General features: G+C 40.8%; 1 protein-coding gene across 1 annotated transcript; it reads right to left on the minus strand.

The window, feature by feature from the left end:
• Positions 1-4,959: 4,959 nt before the first annotated feature.
• On the minus strand, positions 4,960-23,743 carry LOC116058580 (zinc finger protein OZF-like). The gene is made up of 3 exons (XM_031311466.2): positions 23,532-23,743; positions 23,314-23,385; positions 4,960-6,589 (listed from the first exon to the last, which is right to left on the minus strand). Exons 2-3 carry the CDS (start codon positions 23,351-23,353, stop codon positions 5,190-5,192), a joined length of 1,440 nt encoding a protein of 479 aa, XP_031167326.1. The 5' UTR covers positions 23,354-23,385; positions 23,532-23,743; the 3' UTR covers positions 4,960-5,189.
• Positions 23,744-27,145: the final 3,402 nt, after the last annotated feature.

Genomic DNA, 27,145 nt, shown 5'->3' on the forward strand with positions numbered 1-27,145 from the left:
TATTCTCAGAAAGGGTGAAGCACTGATACTTCTGCTACTTGGGCAGAGTGATTTGCACCTGAGAAGCCCCGTGGTGAGGAGCAGAGAGTTCGCCTGGAGTTCTGCAAGCAAATCACTCCACCCAAGTAGCAGTGCTTTGCCTTCTGAGAATATAGTTCCCAGTTTGTATACGGTTAGAAGATGGCTGTGTCTCATGTGACCTTGTTATTCGTACACGCTGTGACTATACAAATCACAACATGTAAATAGGAAAATGTTGGCGTTATTTTGTCACTTATTAGGAGCATAGATGGAGCTGGTTACCTCCAGGATCTGTGCTAAGCTAGGCGTGGGTGCATCAGACAGAGTTACGACACGCACGGAGATGAGAAGGGTATGTATGGACTTATCGAACTCTGGGGGATACGGGGAATAAGCCCCAATAAGTAGGCGTGTTGCTTTAAGGCCCTAGGAAATAAATATGTATCACAAATTTCTGATATTGACCAGACAACTAATCAGATAGTCAGGAAAATAATCGGAGTAATCAAAAACAATAATAAATAATACCAAAATGAAATTATTGTTTGCTACAGCTATAAAAGAAAAAAAACCACTGCTTTTGGCTTCCTGGTTAATTCCTGAGTAAGGCAACAGGGCAGCAATTTGGGTGAAATTTCAAAAATTCTATAGACTGTTTAAGAACATTTTCACTTAAAACTCTAAAATGTAAATGTTTTACATAACCAGTATCAAATGCACAGTGAAATGTGGGTCATCTTGTGCAGCCCACAATGGTTAAGAAAAACATTAAAACATACAAAACATTAGCGTTACTTTTGCATTATATTAATGAGAACAAAGGCATATTGTGTAGTTTGGGCCTATTGGCTGAACACCTGCAAAGTAGTGCAGTAACTTTTTGAGGCATTATTTAGACAAAAGGAGATAACTTTGAACTAGCCTTTTATAATGCTTTACCCTGCAGCCTTTTTTCAGATGAGTTTCTACATCATTAAGCCATTCTTGAGGGTCTGCAACCTTGGTGGTAGTTTACCACTTTCTAACCTGTTCACATCTTTAATGCAATCAGACAAATGGCAAACATAAAGTGGACTAATTGCAAAATTCACAAAGCTCATTTGAATCATTGAACCTGTTCAATGTTCCACTGGGTCAACCTATGAAATGTGTAAAAATCTATTTACCTGTTCATCATTGATTTTTTTTTAATTTTAGCCAGAGCATCTGCTGTCTTCCCAGTTTTTGATGCCTTCTGTCTGAATAAGGTCATCGGTTGAGGAAGATGGCGGTCAAGCTCAGGATAGCATGTGTTGGGCAGGTTCTGATTTGTAATCCGCTGGAACTCTGCATACAACTGCATAGAAATAACAGCAGGAGGAGAACACTTAAAAAAAACAGTCCAATTTGAAGAATCTAGCACACATTTATAAAGCAAAAATATCGGCCAAATGAGTAAGAATCACAATTTTCACTTTAAAAGAGAGAGCTGATCCATATTACCTCAGACTCTATTTTGAGACCAGGCCAGAGGTCCATGAGCTCGTTCACTGGTGGGCAGGATATCACTATGGTCTGTCGGCATAGGGGGAATGTGGTCTCCACCATCTTTCTTCAACAATATTTGCAAGCAAATACAAAGTAAAATATGATCTGTTCAGTGCCAAAGGTTAAATATCATATAGGAAGATGATATTCGTGAACAGAAGACATTCATGAACTGTTGACTTGAATACGGCAAAAAGCATTATTTTGATCAAACAGGCAAGTAGAATAAACAAATGATATGTGTATGTGGGAGTGTGTATGATTTAGGGTTACCACACTAAAACATTGTCTGAAAAAAAAAACAATTTAAGTTACTGGTATTTAGAGGTGTGTGTGTGTGTGTGTGTGTGTGTGTGTGTGTGTGTGTGAGAGAGAGATTCATTGGATTACCTGGTATCTTTATCACATCTCCAGTTATCTTCCTTAACTTTTTGAAACTGGAACAGAGAGATGCAAAGGCATAAACTGATCTGAAACTGAACAAGTAAAAGCATTCAAAGAGTGTCGAATTATAAATACTTATAAATGTTCCCTGTTAATGATCTTTTCATTTGATCCCTAAAGTGTGAAGTTACTAAAGCCATCAAGCAAAATTAACATTACTGTAAAGAAAAGCAGCAGCACTTGAACCTTACTGCATGCTTAATCAACAATAATGCCATTTCTACAAACCAAAGCTTTACTGTTAAGGGTTTTTACTTTATTCATCTTTGTCATGAAAAGCAGCTTGCCTCCAGCAGGGTCGTTTGTTTTAAAACCGACGCAACACAAGTGGGCGAGCACGGGCAGTTGACTCGTGTTCTGTTAACCGCAATCTCCGTGTCTCAGACAGTCTGCTCACACAGAATTTAAAACGAGCGTCCCTAGAAGCTACAGGGAGCGCGGACTTGCAGTGTAGGAACTCAGTTTGACTCATTATGCTCGTTTATGCTCTTTTAATATGATATTGGACCTTAGCGGTGCACTATTGAAAGTTTCCATCAACAAAAAACTAACTATCGCATATGAGGTGTCTGTTAGTGCTTCTACTAACAACTCATTTTCTAACACCACCTTTAAGCGGGGAATGAGCGTGTGATTACTAGATTCATCCGTCGTAAAATTCTTCAGTGAGTCTGGTAGTGGTGGGTCGCTAGCTGTGCTGCTGGAGTGTGTAACGTTAGTGGTCGCGCTAATTAGCTAGCTAGCTAGCTAGCTAGCTCTTTAGCAGCTAACCTATATCTGACAAGTTGCCAATCCCTACAAGACTTCCGTGATAAGCCAGTGAAGGGCGGGGGCTTGGAGAAGTTCTACACTCTCTGAGACAAACGCATGTAAAAATGTATAATGTATAAAAGAAGTAAAAGTGAATGAATATTAACATTCAAAACTTACAGTAAGTCCAGTGAGGCTGATTGCTGCTGCTTAGGTAGTAACTTCTGCAAGCCTACTGTCTGTTGCTTCCCGCCTTGCTGCGTTGTTCAAACTTTTCTTCTTCTGTTTTTTTCCAAAGAGCGGTAAGGAAGGTAGTATGCATATTAGCCCCACCTTCTGCTTCGCAGGTTGAATCAGAGATTAACTCGGCATAAAAAATGATCCCTGCAGCTGCTCAACACTTAAATAAAAATAAAAAATATATAAGCAACATTAAATTGATGACAATAAAAATGCAAAAAAATAAATACATTTTGTCCTCCACTAATGTCTAATGCATTTCAGACCATTTGCCTCAATCAAATTGTTAGTTTTAAAAATACAAAAAATAAATAAAATAAATACATGTTGCCTTCCACTAATGTCTAATGCATTTCAGACCATTTGCTGATTGCAATTTATTTATTATGATCAATTTTACTTATTTGGTGAAGCACTTTGAGATTTTATTGTATTTTAACATGTGCTATATAAATTAAGTTTTTTTTTAAAATCACCCCTATTTGAAACAATAGAAATAACAGGACTTTATCATTCTTAGTATGTAATTACTTAATTCTATTAAGTTGCACTTAAGTTATGTTTTTAAGTTATGCTTACTTATACACAAAATAGTTCCATTTAATCAAAAATTATTAGTTAACAATACTCAAAAATGAAGAACATGTTACACCAACTTGACAAAATTAAGTTAGTATAACTTTTTCTAAAATTTTGAGTATACCCCACTTAATCTATTTAATTACTTTGAACATTCGGGTTTACAGTGTAGTAACTGACTCTGAGGTTAAGTTACCTCCCTTTCTGAAACAGAAAACCCAGAGTGTCCCTCATCTCTTAAACTCAGAGTTTTCACTAAACCTGCTTTCTGAAACGGGGCCCAGGGAGTAGACCATGCAGTCATAGCAGCCAATTGGACAAGCAAACTGTAAATGACTATAAAGAATAAGGCCATCCTATGTTATATTATTTTATAACTTTTTTTTTTAAACGTTTTTGTAACGTTCCCTGGACGAAAACCGGTGAGTCATTAAAAAGAATTAAGTGATTATAAATGATATTTCTGTTCATGATCATGGTTCTGCAGGCTCGGAATGGGATTAGTAGTAGGCTAGCTTACTTGTTCGCCCGCAGGATTGCACCTAAATGAAATTATAGGTGTAATACCATTCCAGTTTTCACCAGTAATATTATAGGTTACCTGTGATTAAATATGAAATGAATACACTGTCAGTGTATTGACTCGAGCAGCAATTTCCTCCCACTCCAATTCTCTCTCTTTCACAGCAGCCACTATGTTGCTTTTTTTTAACGAAATATATGCTCAAACTCGCTGTATGTGCGCATGAGTATTAGTTTGTTTGTGGTTGTTACCATGGTGAATCGTAGTATCATGGCTCTATTCATGCTGCCTTTTTATTGTGGTGGTGCACGCGCTTAGCTCTGAGTCAACCTACTCCGAGTTGATTGAACCAACTCATATCAGCTGCTCTGAAACCAAAAACTCAGTTTCCCATCTCAGGGTAAATCAACTCAGAGTTCAGGGTTAGACTCAGAGTTTGTTAAACCTCCTTCCTGAAACGGGCCCCAGGATAACTGGGAAATCCTGGCCTAATCCCTTATCTTTGTTTTTAATTGATTTGTTAGTCATCTCGAACAACAATGTTGTAAAAGAAAACACAAAATTAAAACACGTGCAGAATTTACCAAAGCAAAAAAAGAAAAAAGATAAGTTCAGTAAGGAGCAGGCGGAAGCATGCAGCTCTTTAGGTCGTCTTCATCACAATAGCATGTTATTACAAAACAAATAGATATGCATAGATATACAGCATACAAAATATACAAATATGGTTTAACATATATGGTAAAATAAGCATGTAGTACAGAGTATGTAGTGTATTCTGGTTCAGTATGTATCTAGTTTTGTTCAATATACCAATACTCCTGATCAACTTCATGCGCAGATATTTAACGTGGGGCTTCCAGCACAGTTTGTGGTCAAGTACAACACCCAGAAATTTAATTTCATAGACTCGTTCAATTAATAGTATTTATACATCTGTATTTATAGTACAATATCAAAATATCATGAATTTACTTCAAAATATCATCTTGGTTTTGTGCCATCCCCCAAAAAATAAACACACTGGTGAACAGCTGCTTCAGTCTGAAAGAGTCCTCCAGCCTTCCTTAAGTACGGGGGGGGGGGGGGGGGCAACCACTAACGATCAAATCAGGATCACCTGAGCAGACAGACAGACAGGGACGGGGACGAGCAAAACAAGGGGGGAGCTTGTAACACTCACGTGTTGGGTTCTCATGTGCATCTCTAAGTGTCCACTCCGTACAAAATATTTCTTACAGATTGAGCAGCTAAACAATTCCTCTCCTTTGTGGATTATCATGTGTTTCTTTAAACTTCTACTCGTTGTAAAAGCTTTCTTACAGAATGAGCAGCTAAATGGTTTCTCTCCTGTGTGGATTCTCATGTGTTGCTTTAAACTTGCATTCATTCTAAAAGCTTTCTTACAGACCGAGCAGATACACGGTTTCTCTCCTGTATGGATTCTCATGTGTGCCCGTAATTCTCCACTCCCTTTAAAAACTTTCCTACAGACTGAGCAACTAAATGGTTTCTCTCCTGTGTGGATTCTCATGTGTGTCTGTAAATTTCCATAATCTGTAAAAGCTTTCTTACAGACTGAGCAGCTAAATGGTTTCTCTCCGGTGTGAATTCTCATGTGTTTCTTTAAACTTGCATTCACTCTAAAAGCTTTCTTACAGACAGCGCAGATAAATGGTTTCTCTCCTGTGTGGATTCTCACGTGTGCCTGTAATTCTCCATTCCCTTTAAAAGCTTTCTTACAGACCGAGCAGATAAATGGTTTCTCTCCTGTGTGGATTATCATGTGTGTCTGTAAATTTCCATTCTCTGTAAAAGCTTTCTTACAGACTGAGCAGCTAAATGGTTTCTTTGTATGAAATTTCATGTGCTTCAGCAAATATACATTGGTGCTGAATCTTTTTCCACACTCAGAGCAGCTAAATGGTTTCTCGCCTTTATGAGTTACCATGTGTCTCTTTAGATTTATACTGGTGCCAAATCTTTTCCCACAATCAGAGCAGCTAAATGTTTTCTCACCAGTAGTACATCTTGAATCACTAACAGGGAATCTATCATCATTCAGAGAGTTTAAACCTGACTGAGGTTCTTTGGTCTCTTTCCAATCAGCACTGTCATCAGTCTCAGGTTCAGAAGAGTCTCCAGTCTGGTCATCCGTATCTGGTTGTAAATGTGTATCTGGATCTGCTTTCATGGCTGGTTCTGGTCCTCCACAGTCCTCTCCACCAGCTTCTGTTTTTATCTCTTCAGTTTGTCTTTGATGAAGCTGTGAGAACTCAGGTTTTTCTTCATCATCTTCACTCTTCACAGGGACAGGAGTGAATGGGAACTTGGTGATATCAGCCTCCTCCAGCCCTTGAAGCTGCTCTTCATCTTGACTGATCCGGAGTTCCTCCTGTTCCTCTTTAATGTTGGGGGGCTTTGTGTCCTCCTGGTCCAGACTGGAGCTCCACTCCTGCTGATGTTCTTCACCAACAATCACTTTCTGGACATCTGAAGGTAAAGCTGAAACACAAACAGCTATTAATGTAAATATAATATAAATATCAGGATTTTCAATTCAGATTTTTTTCTAGCACTGACACTCACAATAACAAGGGGGACATGAATGCAATATGAGTTTACAGAGGGTCAGCTGAATGCACCATGAAGTCCAGTCGAAGCCAACAGATTTGACAATTGTTTGTTTTAGAGATGTTCCGATACCGATACCAGTATCGGTATTGCCTCCGATACTGCCTAAAACGCTGGTATCGGGAAGTACTGGAGTTTATGCACCGATCCGATACCATGTAATAAAGCCTTAAAGAAAACCTACGTTAAAGTAGTTTATTTATGTTCTTTTTCTGTTATAACTGACTGTCAAACTGGATAATAAAAGAAAGTTCTGGGGCGTTCATTGTTTGCGTTTGTTCATGTTTCACAAAGAGTTTAACTTGAGCCAGACCGACAACAAAGATATAGAAATCATATCACATCCATACAGGGATAGTAGTATACAGTTGTTAAAACATAATAAAATATATGACACACTGGTATCGGATCAGTACTTGGTATCGGCCGATACGCAAGTTCAGGTATCGGAATCGGTATCGGGAAGAAAAAAATGGTATCGGACCATCTCTAGTTTGTTTACATAATTCACAGGGGAAGGAAAAATGCTGTCACGCTGGTAGCTCAAAAGAAGCATGGGGATTGTCCAGTTCTGTTGTTTCTAGGGATGCAACAATTATAGACTTTGTTATAATAAAATAATCAGTTTCATGATTATTATGCATTCATTATTGCACTGCTAGTGTGTGAAATCACTAGAACACTGTAGATTTTAATGTGTTGTAATGCTGCCCTTTGAAAGAGAAATAACTAACGGTTTTTAATATTTTGAAAATGATTATATGATCAACCTTTTCAACATTTTATTCAATTGGCAATTCAAGGGGGGGCTTCAGTTAGGACGTCACTTCCTTGTGTACTGACTGACAATACGGGTTTTTCACTTCACTCAAATCCAGTCGTCAATGCCAGTCAAGGCCACTTCTGTTCTCCTTGTTCGGTAAGTTTAACGTTATACCTTCGATAACGTCGATGCTGTCTGTTCAGCCTAGACTTTAGACATTACCAGTAGTTTATTGCAGTAAGACCATGTTGATATTTTGTGTTCATTTCCATAAGGAATTACAATTAGCGTTACCCTGGGTTAGTAGCTTGTTAACAATCTAGGCTAACACAAGCAAAGTAACTTTGCTAAAGTTAGCCATTTTTACTGCTGGTGGCTCACTAATTTAATATTTATTTAATTTAATAACGCTAGTGACAACAGCGAAGGCAGAAAAATGTCTTTCAACTGCTTATCAACCTAACACCAGTCAGGAAGTCGTCAATGGGAAGCCTTTAGCCAACTGTAACGTCTCATGCCTTCCCAGCTTGGTGCTGCTGTCCGCGGCGCGAGCTTCTACTTTTCAAAATAAAAGCTAGCGTCTGGTTCGCTATGTTTTCGTACGGTATTTCGGATGTTTTTGAACTAAACAGTACGGCAATCATGCTAATGAATAAAATTATTTTTTCAGCACATGTCTTAGTTTTAACATGATGGAGCTAGCAGAGCAGTTTTGTGTTTATATGTGCGAGCGGGATTTATTCAGTTTGGGATATCCCACGGTCTCTAAAGCTACAGCTCAAATTGTTTGGCTGACTAAACAAGGAGGGACCCATCTGCTGGCGATAGGGGCCAAGACAGAGAGCTACATGGATAAATATGCACCAAACAAGCCACTTTGAAATGTAGCTGTTGTCATGAATACAAAAGTTGGGTGACCCTCCCCCCTAGACTAAAGAAAATGTGGATGACCCTCCCCTCAACAAAGAATAAAAACACATGACCCTCCCCTATTTTCCTCCGGTGATCCATTCCATAAATACCGAACGGTCCCTAACACAAAACGTTTTTTGTGCAAAAGCTTTTTTTGATGTGAGGAAACCCAGGCTGAAGCAGTGGATGTTGAACAAAAGGAGGAAGAAGTGTTAGAATCACTACTAGGAAATTATTCACAGTTTTAATAAATCAAAACATAATAATGAGGCTAAATAAATGAACTGTGTCAAACACATGAAATGTGCCAATTTCATGGTGTGGGTATGTACAGTATATATGTAAGTCTACACACACATAATGGTCCTCCATCTACCTGGTCTGACAAGCTGTTGACACATTGCCATCATTCAAGTTACCATTAAAGTGTCTTGCTTTAACAGGAAAGGTATCCTGACAGTGACAACTTTATGACAACATACAGTACAAAACCCGATATGTTGACTCCATCTGCACGTAGAGAGAGAGAGAGAGACCATACCGGCATCTTTCTCCATTCTTAAAAAAAGTACTTTCAAGTTTTGGATTAACAGGGTCTAGATTGGGATAAAACTCTTACTGGCCAACTAGCTGTTCATTTTTGTGCATCTCTCTTGTAATAGATATGTACTATTGTTACAATGTACATATTTACACTTAAGATTATATCCTGAGTAGCCTATATTCAAGCTTAGTTTTAATAGTTAACTAGATTGAATATAAATTATATTTAGTTAAAAGAAAGTGATTAGTAGTAGTGAAGTATGAGCCATTGAGAATCAGGTTAAATAATTTAAAATAAATTGAAAGATTGAACAGAAATGAGTATAAATTGTCTATAAGGTGACAACTCTTACCTGATTTTGCCACATACCTTGGTAAATATAACATTGTACTTGTTAATTTGGTGAATTTTCGTCAGTACATTTGATATGTACATATGACAATCTCTGATCCTTGGTTTTTAATGTTAAGAACAATTTATAATATTCACATTTGTGTATGTTACGTATGTGAAAAGTACAAGACAACTAATAAAATATTGTTTTTTCATGAATAATCTACACTCTGATAAACAATGCCGTTAATTTAAAGGAATCAGGTAAAGTAATTTAAATGTACATTCATTTCAAACTTAGTTCTGTATAGTACCATAATTGAAATAAATTGACATAGAAAAACTATTTAATTAAAGCAGCCATATTATGCTCATTTTCAGGTTCATAATTGTATTTTAAGGTTGTACCAGAATAGGTTTACATGGTTTAATTTTCAAAAAACACCATATTTTTGTTGTACTGCAGTGCTCTCTCTCACTGCTGCAGATCCTCTTTTCAGCTGGTCTCTGTTTTAGCTACAGTTAATGGTTGCGGTTAGCCTGCTCGTTTTGGCTTGTGACGTCACAAGCCGTGCCGATTTTGAACAGCTCACCCAGAGACTGAAGGCAGGACACATTCAGAAACCGTATCTCACTCTGAACAGCATGGATGGATTTTTTTCAAAGTTTGTATGTGTGTGGAAGCACCACAGACACAACATAACACCCCAAATCCCAGAAAAAGTGATTTTTTTCATAATATGGGCACTTTAAAGCTGCAAGCAGCGTTGGATGGGCCCTCGCGCCTCTGCGCGCGTCGGGGTTACTTGTGGACGCTGCTCCTTGCAACCGTGCATTTGCTCGGCACTCAGACACTGCAAATCGTCACCAATGAAAATGGAACTCCCTGCTGAGTTCAATGATACCTCACACAAGACTCTACGTCATACAGTTCATTAGCTGTGAAAGGGGGCGTGGCCAAAGCATTAGGGGTCGGGGCAAACCTTTACCAATAAAAAAGGAAGTGATGAGTCACATAAGAGTCTACCTTAAACGGGTCACCAGTTATGAAAGGGGGCGTGGCTTAAGCATAGGGGGCAGGCCAAACAGTCACCAATGAATAAGGAACTCTTTGCTGAGTTCAATGACACCTCACACAAGACTATCTTAAACGGTTAAAATGTTTAAAAGGGGCGTGGCCTTAGTAAGTGGCGGTGGTTAAAGTATAGGGGGCGGCTCAGTATCACATGTAGACCACACATTATAACTTTTGTGTAAATCGGATGATGTTTGTCATATAAGGCTGATTTCCTGTAGCCGGCAAAAGTCAATATTTCCTTGTATATGTCCTCAGGCCTGGACTCTTGTTGATTGTGGGAAATTTCAAGCAGATATGACAATGTACACTGTAGTTACAGCCACTTTCTCGTTCATCGCTAAACACTCAAAATGGCCTCCGTTTGACGAAAAGTTTTTCTTTTAATAACTTTTCACCTGTAAGGTGTTGAGATGGTACAGACCAAATTTAAAGTCCATTGGATGAAATCTCTAGGAGGAGTTAGTTAAAGTATAGCACCTTGACTTTTAGGCCTACTTCCTGTTGGCACTAGGGGGCGCTATGACTCTGAGTCAATTTTGTCTGGTAAATGTCCTCAGAGTTAGTCTTATGAATCCTGAAAAGTTTCGAGCAAATTGGACAACACACAAAATGGCCGCCCCGCCACGGCCATGCCCTACGACAAAAAGTTTCTTTTAATAACTTTTCATCTTTAAGGTCTCAAGATGGCACAGACCAAATTTGAAGTTGATCGGATGAAATCTCTAGGAGGAGTTCGTTTAAGTACGACATGTGGAAATGGCCAAAATCGCACAAATTTCGAACTTTCAATTCAAAATGGCGGACTTCCTGTTGGGTTTAGGGTATGGCTCCAATGACGTTTTTTGTACGTCTTGGATTCAGTGGGGAACCTTCAGGGCCTTCTACGCCTTCAGAGAAGGCCTAAAAAAAAATAATTTAATAATAATAATAATAATAATAATAATAATAATAATAATAAAGTATTCAATAAAAAAAAATATTTTTTTTTAAATCTCATTTAATTTAATACAATACATGTAATACATTTTCTCTCATCTATGTTCTAAAGTTAAGCTTACTGTCAAGTTCATGTCCTGAAAACATGTTATCCAATCAGAATCGTCTGTCTCTATTAAGGCCCGGTTAGCTGGCTCATTCATTGGTTAGGACTTCACGAATCCCGGGGAAGGCCACGCTATGTGTTTTGGTGTGGAGAGTGACGGGCAAATCGACCAATCACGCTTTGATTTCAAGTGGGCGGGAAAAAAACAAAAGATCGTAGGCCTTCATGAAGTCCGAATCTCTGCAGAGTGGTGAGAGCGGTTGAGAAACAGAGTTAAATGGCGGAAGACGAGAGTGACGTTGTGGCCTTTCACAGAAAAACTTGAATTAATAAAAAAAACGGAAGACCAACTCCAGAACTGGAATTAAAAGAAAAAGGTTAAAAAAAGTGGAAAGGCATTTCAAGACAGACAATTATCAGCGATATCCATGGATGACGGGCTGTAAGAAAACAAACAGGCTGTACTGCTGGAGTTGTTTGCTTTTTACAGCTGACAAGTCATCCACCTGGGTCAGCGGCGGATTTGTCAGCCTTACAAATCTGACAAAGTCAGCCCACCGACATCAAGATTCTACGGCACACCTGCAAGCGACGGTCAGTTTGAAAACCTTTGGGGGACACAAGAGTTGATCCTCAGCTAGATGAGCAGCACCGTAATCATACTACAGCCCACAACAACAAGGTCAGACAGAACAGAGAGATCCTGAAACGTCTCATCGATGTCGTCACGTTTCTTGGAAAGCAAGAGCCGGCATTTCGAGGACATGAGAGTAAAGATTCGGAAAACAAGGGGAACTACTTGGAATTGCTACTTGGAGTAGCCCTCCGCTGTCATCTGGATTCGGCCACTGTTTTCATCGGCACCTCCAGCAAAATTCAGAATGACCTGATTCAATCGGTGGCAGATGTAATGACCGAAGCAATGAGGGAGGAGGTGAGGAACACGCCTTTTGTCTCCGTTATGATAGACGAGACAACTGACGTAAGTAACACCGCTCAGATGTCACATGTCCTGCGTCATAGCAGCCATAGCTGGTCAAGTTCTGGAGTTTCTGGAGGACTGTGCCTGCACCAATAAGGTAAATGCCCAGTGTTACGATGGAGCTCCAGTCATGGCCTCTGGACTGAATGGGGTCCAAGCTAAAATAAAGCAAAAAATACCACAAGCTCTCTTCGTTCACTGTTATGCGCACTCTCTGAACCTCGTCATGTCTCAAAGTGCTGCTAAAATCAAAGAGTGCAAAATTCTTTTCTCCCACCTAAGTGGCCTCGCAACCTTTTTCACAAAGTTGGCCAAACGCATGAAACTCCTGGATGAAATATGCCACCGAAGACTGCCCAGAGGCAACCAACACGGTGGAACTTTTCATCACGTTTGGTTTGCACTGTGTATGAGTGGAGAGAAGAACTGTTGGAGCTCGTTGAATTCATTGTTGACAACCACAATGATTTTGATGATGATGCTGTACACAGCGCTGATGGATACACTGCACTGCTGACGGGCTTCGAGTTCTGCTTTCTCCTCGCCACATTCAACTCCGTGTTCGCATACTCCGACGTGCTCTTTGGGATCTTGCAGAATAAGGAATATGACATGCAGTTCTGTTTGTCCAGCATCGAGGACTTTTGCAGCACCACAGAGAGAGAAAAGGCCAAATTTGACTCCATCTATGAGGACACTGTGCGTGAAGTCGGGGTTCCCAGTGGGTGCAGGGCACCGAGAGTTGGAGATGTGCGCGCAGCGTACCAGCAGCTGCACAGTGAAATCCTGGACAACATTCTCACTCAGCTGAGGAACAGGTTCAAGGATCATGAAAAACTCATGTTCCTTGCCCTTCTGGACCCCAAGAAGTTTGCCTCATACAGAGAAAACTTCCCCAACTCTGAGTTTCAGAGCCTCGCGGAAAAGTACGGGCTGCATTTTGACCACCCCAGGCTCAAAACTGAACTGACGGTCATGACGGACAACATGGCAAACTTTGAGGCAAGGAGCCCATCAGACGTGCTGCACTTTCTGACTCTTAAAGAGCTGACTGAGAGCATGCCGCAACTGTATCACCTCACCTGCCTGGTGCTTACCATCCCCGTGTCTACCTCCTCCGTGGAGCCGTCATTCTTGGCTCTGTAGCACATCAAGGAACGCACGCCAGGAACAGTACTGGACAGGATCGCCTGGGAGCTTTGGCACTGATGTCCATAGACAAAGGACTTCTTTTGGAGCTCAAATCAAAAGGACAAACTTTATGACGCCGCCATCGCCCACTTCACAAAGAAAGACCGACGAATGGATTTCGTTTTCATGTAAGGTAGGCCTATGTTATAAACCACCTTGATTATTTCAAGGGATTAAGATTACTGGCCAAGTGAACATTCAGGAATTTCTATTTATTGCGGAGGTTGTCCCAGCGCAAATTGCCTTAATTCAATATGTAATCAATCAATATATCAAACGTATCAGAAGTGTGTGGTTGCATTTTTGTTTTTAGAGGGTTTTTATTCCCCCCATGCTCACTTGTCTGTCCCTTTCCCTGTGGAGAATTAAGGAGGTATAGTAGAACCTATAAATTAAAATTGACTTTAATTTATTGTGCCATGCTTAATTGCGCATGGAGAGGCATTTGCACTTTGAAACTTTAAAACAGTCTTTGTATTACCAGCTTTGTGTAACTTTTGGCGTATTGTGATTTTGAAATTGTATTGTAGATTGATGATGCTCATGAATTTGCCTATTGGCATTTTTCCATTACATGGTACCTGCTCGACTCGCATCGACTCTACTCGCCTCACTGCGTCCGTTTTCCAGATTTTAGTCCCGCCTCAGCGTGGCTGGTCGTCTTATATGCCGGCTCGACGCACACACCAGCGCACAAGTGTAAACATCAGGCCACTTGAGCTTGTTTTACAGTTCTGTGGAGGCTCCACGCAGAGCTTTCGCCGTAGCCTATGCAAGTGGCCTGATGTTTACACTTGTGTGCTGGTGTGTGCGTCGAGCCAGCATGTGTGTGTGTACGTAGGCTACGGCGAAAGCTCTGCCTGGAGCCTCCGCAGAACTGTAAAACAAGCGGCGCCGCAGTAAACTGCCGTGAGCTAACGCGACACACACACACAGAACGTGGAAGGTGTGTGTTGTTGCCAGAAGACACATTTAGTTTCTAAAGAAGCTGGAGGCAGCAACAAAAAAAAAAAAACACAGCTGGCTAAACCGTTTAAAAATAGCGGGTTTGTTCAGGACCCCCCCTCTGTCGCTTTCACAACACCTCGAGTAGAGTCGAGGCGAGTCGAGCAGGTACCATGTAATGCCAAATGTGTGAATGATTTGTAATGCGCCGTGATTTCATAGCGCTGTCCATGGTGATGAAATGAGTCTCGGTGTCTGTGTCAGCAGCGTCACGGAGTGACATTCTGGGTGACCTAATTTCATATTTCCAGATTTGGGCTTTAGAGTATGTTTATTTAATTTCAACTATGTAGCCTAAATGGTCTCCAGTTTTCTGAAGTTAATGTTGAGAATGTTTCTTGTTGCGGAGAATGTTATTGACATTATGGTCTATTTGTTTACATCCTTGCCATCGTTAATTAAAGGATTGCACTTTCAGTTCATCGTACTGTTGCTTTTTTCCGCGATGATTTATTTTCTCAGCTGTTAGACTTAACAGTTGTTGGAGTTGGGCTTTGAAGGGCCAATTTGGCTTTTTCAAAGTGAGGTTGTTTGAGGTACTTATTGAAAGATGACGATTAGCTGGCCCCCAGTTTAAACAGGCAGTAGTACGTACAAGAAAGCTAAGCAATTAGCCTACTGCTGTGGACGTGGACACAGCTGAATGTATTCTAGCTAATTTAAAAGACCCCCTTAAAAATGTTTCATTTAAGTGTACACTTTATTTATAATATTTTTACCACTTTACCTTGCCATCAGACAGCCCTCTCTCTCTTTCAGATGTTCAATCTCCCACTGCAAAAGTTCTTTTGTATTCCCATGTTCATAAAAGGTAAACTTAGTAAAGTATCGCCACAGTGATCAGCATTTCGTCATCGCTGTCATAATTACTCATTTGTTATTTTCTTGTATTTGTTTAATTCATAAACTCTGGAGAGTCTGGGGCAAACAGCTGATCTGGGGTGTAATACAGTGCGCAGACCAGTTGCCCTTTAAAGTTGGAAATTGTTGAGATAATGGAAAGGGCTGTCTGAGAGAAAGGTAAAGTGGTGAAAAAATTATAGATGTAGTGCACACTTTAAGTGATATTGATATGTTTAGGTGAGCCTTTTATTAGATGGCTAACAGGTTTGCTGCTGTTTTGCTGCTGACCCTGTCCACGGCAATTTCGTGTCTGCTTCTCAAAACTGGAGTATTGCTTACAGTCAACTGAAGGTCATAGACTGGCTATCGATACCTACAGCATACAAACCCACTTCATAAAGGCAAACTATCCCTTTAAGGCACTTAGCAATACTATGTTGAAATAGCCCAAGAGTGCCAAACCTTGTGTGATGGGGATGTAGAAAGCTGCTACTTAAACAGTGATGAAATGTAGCAATCACACCAGTCACAAACTGGCTGGCCTTGTCTGTCTCACCTCAACTGGCAGCAGCTGTTCCCTGCATTACTGCGTGAGGTAGGTAATTAAGGGCGTTTTCACACATACCTCATTTGGTTCGGACTTTCTGACTTTTTTGTTTGATCCGAACCAAAATTAGAGGTGTGAAACCTCCCCCAGACCACGGTCCGGATCAAAAGACCAAATTTTGGTCCGATAAAAAGAGGTGGGCTCGGTCCGGACCAAACTGAACCATGGTCTGGTTCGTTTATAGTGTGAAAGCATTTTTTGGATGGTTCGGACTTTCGGACCAAATACAAGGAGCTCTGGCAGGCTCTCCTTGCGTTACAAGACCGGGGAAGCTCCTTTAAGGAATAGCTTGGTGCTTAGTGTGGAGGCTACATGAGAGAGTAACGGTGTCAGCGCTCAGAGCAGACAGCTGTCGGCTATCAGAGCAGAGAATACATCAGCAGTTTATTTGTTAAGTGGAAGTAAATGTACAGTGTAGGTTTCCGTTTGTCTCTGAATAAATTCTCCAGAAAGAAAGTTTCTGTGTCTCGCTTCTCAACATCACAACAAAACAAAAAGAGCCGCGGCAGTAGAGGAGAGCAGCAGTCAGCTGAAAAAACTCCGACACAGAGAGAGGAGGCGAGAGGACGGGGAAGCCTGTCTACAAACCAATCAATTATAAGTATCTGGAGACGCAGCTCACGTATGTGATGACGGCAGGACGTAGTTTTGTCACGTTTAGATCTTTAGTGCGCTTGCATAACTGCAGTGTGTGAAACCAAAACTTACCGGATCAAATGTATACAATGTAACAAAAACATGAACCTTGGTCCAGACCTTGGTTCGGACTTTCAGGTGTGAAAACACCCTTAATTACATTTTATTTATAGTATCAAATCATAGCAAGAGTTATCGCAAGACACCTTACAGATAGAGTAGGTCTAGACAACACTATAATTTACAAAGCCCCAACAATTCCAGTAATTCCCCCAAAAGCAAGCACTTAGTGCAACAGTGGCGAGGAAAAACTTCCTTTTAGGGCGAAACCTCGGGTAGCAAAGAAAACTTCTTTTTAGGGACAAACCCAGGCTCTTGGTGGGCGGTGTCTGGCAGTACAGGTTGGGGGTGTGATGAACAGTGGCGATAATGGAACTATGACTGGAAATAGTAGTTGTAGTAGTTCATGGCGTAGCACGGCACAGCAAGGCATAGCAGGTAGTAGCAGGGCATAGCAGGGCGCGGAGCAGGACCACATAATGCATAATGCAGTGCGGAGGGCAGCGATGACATGCAGGTGCATGTCATCGCTGCCCTCCACACAAGGTCTCCAGTATCAAGCTCGGACCTGCACCAAGACCTCCTCAAAACATTCCACTGCAGTGGACGAGGAGAACATCTTGCACTCCTTTCACTGGTAGGGACTGTTCACCTTAGAACCACCCAGATAGCCACACCAAATGCGGTCCTCGTGGTTGCCAGGGCTCTCTATGCCCCACACTCTTGCGGTGGATGGAAATGCATTGCAATTGTGTATCCTAATAGTAGGGTGGTGAAAAAAGTAGAGACTAGCTTGCTACAATATGCTATGATGACTGCAGTATTCTGCTGTTTTTTTTGAAATACTGGAATTATATTGTTCAAAACGGTCAGCTGCATGCCTTCCAGGGGTAAAGTTGGATTTGGCAGGTGGGGGAGCCTGTTTGTAGCTACCGTCTGACAACGTCTATCATGGCTTCACTTGACTTTATTAGTTAAGATAGAACACTGTACTGTGCTGCTGTTAATGCAGACACGTTAACTACAATGACACTGGAGTCACGGCTGTGCATCATTGATGTCGTCCTCTCTATGACACAGTTCTCTTATTAAGCTCCATTATGACGTCAGGATTAATCAGACTGTGATTCTTAACATTTCTTCCTCCTTATGTTCAACATCCACTGCTTCAGCCTGGATTTCATCACATCAAGAAAATGTATTTGCACAAAAAACGTTTTGTGTTAGGTCTTTACTCTATAGCAAAAATAATGTGCCGTTTACATTTTAGACATTTTTTTTAACTGCCGCTGGGCGATATGGAGAAAATCAAATATCACGATATTTTTGACCAAATACCTCGATATCAATAACGCAACGATATTGTGTTGACTATTGGTGCTTTCACAAAATATTTACACAATGAGATTTTTGATAAATAATCATCAGTAATATGGATGTAATGACTAAATGGGTAAAGGCAAATAATAGAACACTTCCAACAGTCTGGTAAGTTCAGAAAATGACATCACTTTACTGTAATACAGCCTTTAAAATCACTTATGCCATATTACGATATCCAAAAACTAAGACGATATCTAGTCACATATCACGATATCGATATACTGCCCAACTCTAACATATAGTGAGCAATAAATACATATGAACATTGCAAAAGTGTATCACTTGGTCTTTGACAGGCTATAGAACGAGAGTATATAACGCTACAGTTGGCTAAAGGCTTCCCATTGATGCTTCCCTGACTGGTGTTAGGTTGATAAGGGGTTGAAATGCTTGTGTGTTTACCTCAGACATTTTTCTGCCTTCGCTGTTGTCACTAGCGTTGTAAATTGAATACTAAATAAATATTAAATTAGTGAGCAACCAGCAGTAAACATGGCTAACTTTAGCAAAGTTACTTTGCTTGTGTTAGCCTAGATTGTTAGCAAGCTACTAACCCAGGTTACCGCTAATTGTAATGCCTCATCATGTAAATAAACACAAAATACCAACAAGGTCTTACTGTAATAAACTACTGGTAATGTCTAAAGTCTAGGCTGAACAGACATTATGGACGTTATCTAAGGTATAACGTTAAAACTTACCGGACAATGAGAACAGAAGTGGCCTTGACAACGATTTGAGTGAAGTGGAAACCCGGGACTGTCAGTCAGTAAACAAGGAACTTTCTTCCTTTCCTAACTGAAGCCCCGCCTTGATGAGACGTCTGACATGCTGCATTGCCAATTTAATAAAAGAGACCAAAAAACCTCCATAGTCTATATCCTTGAAGTTCCACTTCCGGGATTGCTCCGGTGCCGCAGGAAATTCTGCCTGATGCATGAGCCGTTTCCTTCCACTTTCATTGAGTTGGAATTTTAAATTTGTTGGATTAATGAGGACTATTGTTGACTGCTCCTAAGATCTCTGCATGGTAAATTGAGACAGCTAGCTAGACTATCTGTCCAATCTGACTTTTCTCGCACGGCTATTTTGCAGCGGCTCTGTGTGGAGCCTAGCGCCGCCGATGACGATTCTAATTTGTTTAAAGAAGTGCCATAAAACCACAGCACGTTTTCCTCCCATCCCCAAATGCTATGTGGAGCTAGACCCTGCTTCAGGGCACTTTGGAGGAGGGTCTGGCAAAGCGAGACCAATTACTAGTTAACATTAGTTAACTGCAAAGTAAGCTTCCGCAGTGCTGCGTTCAAACGCTGTCAAATATTTTACAATAATTTCGAAATTACTTTTAAAATAGTCTTTGACTCGGCAGTCTGCTAACTTGTTGCTAGGGTTGGGCATCGTTTGGATTTTAACGATTCCAATTCCGATTCTTCCTTTCGATTCCGGTTCTTATCGATTCTCGATTCTGATTCTTTTAGGGCTGGAGTTGAAACGGGTCACATGCCTATTTTCACAAGTAAGAGGAAAGTTTTATTTTGATTCAATGGTGGTTTGCAGTTTTACAGGGCTTTTTCAATGTAAATTAAAGCCACACTAGAGCGCTGCTTACTGTGCTCCAAGGCTTGCAACACAACAAGCGCCTGGCCGCTACGGAAACCAAAACTTGCGCATGTTAAATTGGGAAGCGATGATCGGATTTGAAACCAAATCCTCTAAACGATTCCAATAATGAAACGATTCTACTGGAATCGGAATTTTTGAAACGATTCCAAGTAGGAATCGGTTCTCGATGCCCAATCCTACTTGTTGCTCAACCTACCAATATCAGCTGCTCTATTTAAGACTACAAAAAACATGCATGCAGGCTCAAATTTAACCACGTTGTTTTATCGGTTTAAAGCAATAAGCAGAAGGAAACTCTGCTAGCTGCTAGGCTAATGTAAAGTGCAATGTTACTGCAGTGTTAATGTTTCCACCTCAGCTGAGAACAGAGAAATGTCTATACCTTACCTACCGTGTATTATATTTAACGTTACCTGTAGAAATAATTCATAATTATGGGAGACAAAATAGAAACCCCCATATATTTTACAGACTGTCTATCCACTTGTGCAAAGCTGAAGTGACGAGCAACTTGAGTTGCATAATCTCTTGACTATAGCATAGAAGACAGCAAATAACTAAACAATGGTAATTGTATTTCATTGATTATTATATATCATATGACACGGTATATGAACTCCTGTAACTTTCACCAGTAAAAAGATTTAACCAAATACAAGGCTCCAAATAGGCCTGCACGCTGTTGGAAAAAAACTGATTGACATAAACATACATACATAAATAGCTCTATTTGGAAATAATAAATCATTCTCGAGTACTGGGGTGATTTTGTAGGGGAGTGCATCTACATAGAAAATAACAATGAAAAAGGAACTCTTCTAATGTGAACCATACTTTGTTGAACTTTAATGCTTTACAAACACCAAAGCAAGTAAGGCTGTGACTACTCTTCTGAAGAGATTTTGGAGAGGGACATTAGGTAGATAAATACACTGGTTGACTACGTTTCCAGAGCCGTGGCTCAGAACCGTAACGTTAGTTGGGACAGACGCCTTGTTTCTTTAGGCTAACTATATTAGCATTAGCCTGGCTGGTAGCAGCTTTCTGCGGTGAAAAATGGCCGGGAGATGTCGGGATTACGTTGCATTAATCAGGTGATTTAGTTCGTCTTTGCAGCGTACATAAAACACTGACTACTGTAGCTTCACTACCCATGGAAAAGTATGTGCATCTCTGTGTCAGCTGCAGCTTACGGTACTTTTCTACACACGGAATGGTATAGAGATTTCTCCGTTCTCAGCTGAGGTAGACACATTAACGTTACAGCTGCAGTGTTTACCATTGCACATTAGCCCAGCAGCTAGCAGAGCTTCTTTCTGTTACGTTCCGTAGCCTAAAACAGAGCGGCTTGTATCAGTAGAGGGGCAAAAAACGTGTCGGTGTTCTTCATATTTCTGTGGGATTATCATTTGCTCTTCTTATGTAACATATGCGGCTCTGGTAGAATTATCCAGGTTTTTGATTGGTTATATGGTGCAAATGCTGCCTCTTTTATGTGGACGCATACGTCGCCAGATTGCGAAACCCTGGTTTGATTGAACTAGTTGTTAACCACCGTCGTGACACAGGTTATGCGGGACCGCGGTTGTTAGGTTTGGTGGATTTGGGTAACGGCCAATAAAATCCAGGACATGTTGATCTTGATTCAGAGTACAGGCCTCAGGAGTTTGTGCAGCAGCTACTGTTTGCCAAACAACAATACACAGCCACTTTGCCTCTTTTCTTTTTCTCCTCCGTGGAAAAAAGACCAGGCAATTGTGGACGGGTCTGCTGAGATCTATAAACGATGCGACGGAAAACAGTAGGCCTTATTGTCAAAGATAAAGTTTACTAGTGCTACGTTGATAGCACTAGTAGACTGGTACATTGCTGATTAAATATATAACTATTGACCTCGACAAAACAAAATAGTTCTTGTGTGTTTTGAGCTCTGTCTCTGGCTCGATCATCCCGACATTTTCCCTCACACTGGATGCTTAGATACAGTACTCCCCTTTCCATGGAGGTTTAATCACATTAGGTATGATAGCCATTTCAGTGTTGACAAAAAAAAAAAAAAAACAGAGAGGAGGGAGGCAGAGCCTGTATGAGGCTGTAATACAGTACACTGACATCGATTCGACGGCATTCTGCAGTCTGCCAATTCTTGATAACAGATCGTTGGTAGGAATAACAGACCTGGGCTCTAGAGTGCGACCAATTTGGTTGCATGTGCGACCAAAATTTGTAAGGGTGCAACTAAAGTGTTTCCTAGGTCGCACCAGTGCACCTAACCTCCTCGCGTCTGCTGCCTCTCCACGAAAGTGTTATTTCTCCTTTGACGGAACTCACACCCATGGTTGGATCTGTTTAATTGTTATTAACACAGCTGTATATTGTTAAGCATGAGAGGGAAGCCTGTATTTGTATTTATGTGTTTCCGCTGGTAACTCTGTTATTGCGGCCGCCACGGCGAAAAACAGAAGAAGTTATTGAATGGAACTACGGTAAACCTGTGACCTGGGCGAGAGATGTGACCCCCATGGCCACATTATCGTAGTTCATAAAAATGCAGCACAGTGACGATACAGACATTTCATACACAAGACGTGCTGGACCAATTCATAATGAGTCAGCCGGCACTCTGTGACTTGCATACGCTTCGGTCCATCGCACTCCCCCCTCTCTCCCTCTGTCTCTCTATGCCTGTTGGTCTGGGTTTTTTTTTGGGGGGTGGGGCTTTAGTTTTTGACAGGAAAGCTGAAGACTGGGGAGAGAGAGGGGGGAACGACATACAGCAAAGGGGCCGCAGGTCGGAGTTGAGTTGTTGAAAACAAGTGACGGAGCTTTCTCAGAGATTTTTTTTTTTTTTTTTTTTTTTTAAATATAGCCTAGGCTATTTATTACGTGTTGCAGTTGTATATTTTCAAACTGGGAAGGAAACCCTGTCTTTGCATTTTATATTGATCACAATCTGTTTTAATAAAAGAGCTTGTTTCGCTTAAAATGTTTGAGTTTGGCAGCTCAGTGAAGCACTTTAAAACATTTTTTTTTTTAAAAGATTTTTGTTTTTATATACAGTATAATTGTGCTTCAAACAAAAAAAATAAAGTATTTACCTACACCTTATTCTTGTTTTAAATCATTTGCATAATATATATGAATGTACATGGAGCGTGATTAAAAAGGTAACCTTGAAATTGGTGCGTTAAAGGCGACGCAAGGAAAAATGTGGGTGCACCTAAATCAATAAAGTTAGGCGCACCGGTGCAACCGAGCCAAAAAGTTAGTCTGGAGCCCTGCAGACCGTTGCTATGCATAGCAGGGCGTCGCCATGGACGAACTGTGGTTAATTTATCAGCTGTGGCAAAAAGTGGAGAAAAGTGGAGCACCTCCTGTCCTCCAATTCAGGCATTGACAGCAGAAGTTACTTATTAATGTACTTTTTTAGTTATGACTGACTTTCAAACTACATAATACTACCAATAAACGTTATATGGCATTAAGAAGCCGAGCCAGCTCATACAACAATGAAGCTCACCCAACTGGGTAACATTAACGTTAAGTAAGAAAAAGTATAAGAAGAATATAAACACATTGTAAACGTCTCCCACCTCTCCGCTGGCCAGCTGACCGTTTCCTCTCAGAGTTCATGTTGAAGTGTCTCTCCTCGACTTCTCCCCGACCTGCGTTTGAGAAAAACACGAAGCTCACATCATATCCAATAACACACGTTAGCAGGAGCTAGCTGCGGAGCTAACGTTAGCTTAGCGCGCGGACTCCCTGCAACAACAGCAGTAAACGCGTTTCCGGTCAGAGAAAGAAAACAGACCTGGTCTTTGTAGCTTCGCTTCTGGTTTTAAAACCTCATGCAGCAGTTTGTGATGTTTCTCTCTGGAAGGACACCGAACACTGGCGCCTTTTACTCCGCCATCCACGGGTAAAATGCAAACAATTGGACAGAGGTCGTAGCGTCTTCCGGGCCCCGGAAACACAAACACAACTTCCGCTTCACTCCTCTGCCCTTCAGAATAAAACAGCGTTTTGGGAGTCGATTTTAAGATGAGATAAGATCAGTGGTTGAATGTAACTTAGTATATTTGCTCATGTACTGTACTTTTAAGGTATTATCATACTTCTAATGAATTGTACTTTTTGACTTGGATTGACTGCACGGCACAGATTCCGGCAGTACTAAATGAGGTCTCTCTGTTCTCTAAAGCCTCTGGTTGTTGTTTAAATGATTATTGTGTATAATAAACCTGTAACTTTGAAGTTAAATATTTAAGGATCATAATTCAAATAATACGAATTTAAGGGAAACATCTACTGTAATATAGAAAGATGACATACACAACAGTTGAACTATTGTAAATAGATGGCTTCATCTTCTCCATCTTTGCATTTATTTTCATTTCCGAGATGGAGAATTTATCTAGACGTATCTATCCAGCTTATTACTTGGATATTTGATAAATCCATCCATCCATCAATCCATCCATCGTCATCCGCATATCGGGGTCAGGTCACAGGGGCGGCAGGGGGCTCTGACTGGGGTAATGACGTTTAGAAATCATTGAGACTAAATCTGTTCAGATTACGGATCATCTACAGTCTGTTCATTAAGATCAGCAACAGATTGCATGTAGAGCATTTTGACAGCTACTCTGTCTTAATAAAAACAACTGGAGACTGTGTACAAGCTGATGTATGGGTCTGATAACATTTCATTAAATCGGAATCGGACCTAACAAGATGTGAGTTTTTCTTTGACGTCCTGTTCACCCTGAAGGTTGCTGGAATTGGCTGAAAACTGTCCGACTTTACCCCAGGTTTTTGTCACCGCTCCCTGCTGTTGCCGCCTGCTCTCGTCCACTTTACAGGCGAGGCGCAGGTCATCTCGAACGGGCCTAATCTCTCCGCCTAGTCCTGGGTCTTCCCCGGGGCCTTCTCCCGGCTGGACGTGCCTGGAACACCTCCTTGGGGAGGCGCCCAGGGGGCATCCTTACCAGTCGCCCAAATCCCCTCAACGGGCTCCTTTCGATGCAAAGGATCAGCAGCTCTACTCCGAGTTCCTCCCGGATGACCTATCTCTAAGGGAGACGCCAGCCACAATTAATCTAGACAACTTCAACTTCATATGAAAATATAAGCATCATTATTGAGGAGAAGTGACATAGAAATTCACATCTACTGATTATATTTGGGTTTTGGACTATTGGGAAGGGCAAAACAGGCAATTTAAAGACCTCACTTTGGACTCTGACAAAATGTGCTGTACACTTTTCTCTGTTTACTGGTGTTTTATAGACTCAATTATTCCTTGAAAAGATTGATCAACAATAATATAATGGTTAGTTGCAGCTGTAACTCTGACAGACTCTGCTGATGTTAACACGTCTAATAATAAGAAGACACTGACAGCATTAATGTGATAGGAACATCTCAGCCTGCCCTGGTTGTCATGGTGACATAACTACAGTATATTTGCTAATCCGTCAGCAGCTTCGTATCAAGTTAAAGATCAGTTCCACAGAAATGGAGTTCAGAGAAGTTGACTCAAAGAAGGTCAATACCAGTGGTGGAATGTAACTTAGTCCATTTACTCAAGTACTGTATGTATAAGTACAGTTGAGGTACTTTACTTGAGTCTTTTCTTTTCATGCCACTTTCTACTTCTACTCTGCTACATTTCATAAAGAAATATTGTTCTTTTTACTCCACTACATTCATCTGACAGCTTTAGTTACTAGTTACTTTACACATTATGCACGCAAAACACATGTAGTTTATAAAATATGATGTTTTATTATAAATGAAAGCACTCAGCAATGTTTAGGCCTACAATACAGCTGATATAATATATATATATATATATATTTCAATATATGTTTAGTTGAAAGTCACTACATATTTGACTACATTGTTTTGGCCATGTGTGACTGTGAAAGTATATGAATTATTATGTGAGTGTGTGTGGATCGCCTCTGAAGGCATCGGCATCAATCACCTTAAAGCAGCAATGCCACTGCAGCTAACAGGCCTATGGTGGGATATTTAAACAGCAAAACTAAAAACTGTTGTTATAAACTTGACAGAGAAAACATAACTCAACTTTTAGCTTCTGAAATAATCACAGAAATTACACTGTTGACTGCTGTTCTCGTGCGTAAATGAGTGCAGCAGCAGCGGACAGCTCCGCTGTGTTTACAGTTTAGAGAATATTGTCCTCATTAATAATGTATTTCTGTCAACCAACCTCAACCATCTAACCCTTATAACATAGAATATGTACAGTAGATCCGTAGGCCTGACACGTTCTTATCTGTGGTCAGAGAGTCAGGAGTCCAGCTGCACGTCGTCAGCAATCAGCCTCTGATTATTACACCTGCTTTCTCCTGCAACTCAGCGTCAGATCGGAGACAGAACTTTGCTGTCAGTCTCGTTCTTGCAATCCTGTTCTTCTCTTTGCTTCGTTGTATATCATTCAATAAACCCGTCTCTAAAGTCAGTAATCAGCTGGGGAAGTTTCACGCCGATATCCGTTAGTTTAAGTTGAATATGCCATGCGTAGTGTTGAAATTTATGGTTTTAAGCTTCAATTGTTAAAGGTCCAATATGTAATATATTTACTGTAATAAATCCAAAAATGACCCCAATGTATCATCAGATATTAAGGAAACATGCTAAGTTGAAATACTATCTTTCCTGACAACAATGCTAATGCCAGTATTTTCGACTTTTGACATTTCTGTTCCGTGACGGAATGTCTTTTTGTGTTTTGGCCTGTGTGTTGCTATCAACTGCCCAGTTTGACAGCCAGGCCGGGTTGCCAGATATAACTGTAAAAACGTAAACCCAGCGCACTACAGCTGTAACGTTAGTACAGTCATGGAAGCAGCAAACAAACGAACAGGATCAACGGATATAAATTCTACCCGACCTAACAAAAAAAAAAAACACAGTTGAAAGATGGAGACAGCTTAGAGCCCAAAAGGACGCTGAGTTGGCTAATTACCTCCTGAACAGGTAGCTAAACATTAGCTTCAGGCTAATTTATCATGGCTAACTTTACAAGGGACGGGCATTTTATGTAATTTCAACAGTTGTGTTCTCACATTGAATTATATAGCTAGAGTACCCGAGTTGGTTACTCGCAAAAGCAATTGAGACACAGCCATTAAAGTGATCCCGACTGGTCCTCGCTAACGCCGCCATGCTAACCCTGCTAATTGCTAACGTTACTGGGGGACCAGGCAAGCGGGCCTTGGCTGTTTACAAAGTGTAGCCTGTTCAGCGGCCGTAGCCAACAACAGTGAGCTATTTTAAGTCAAGAAAACCGGGAAGAGAGGACCGTGAGTTTGCAGTTTGTTTAGCGATTGTTGCTGTAATTCTAAGCCGATAAAGTGTGTTCAGTTGGGTGGAGAGGACGGCAAGGTAGTGTTA

Source organism: Sander lucioperca, chromosome 24 (genome assembly GCF_008315115.2).
Source record: "Sander lucioperca isolate FBNREF2018 chromosome 24, SLUC_FBN_1.2, whole genome shotgun sequence".
Lineage (NCBI taxonomy): Eukaryota > Metazoa > Chordata > Actinopteri > Perciformes > Percidae > Sander > Sander lucioperca.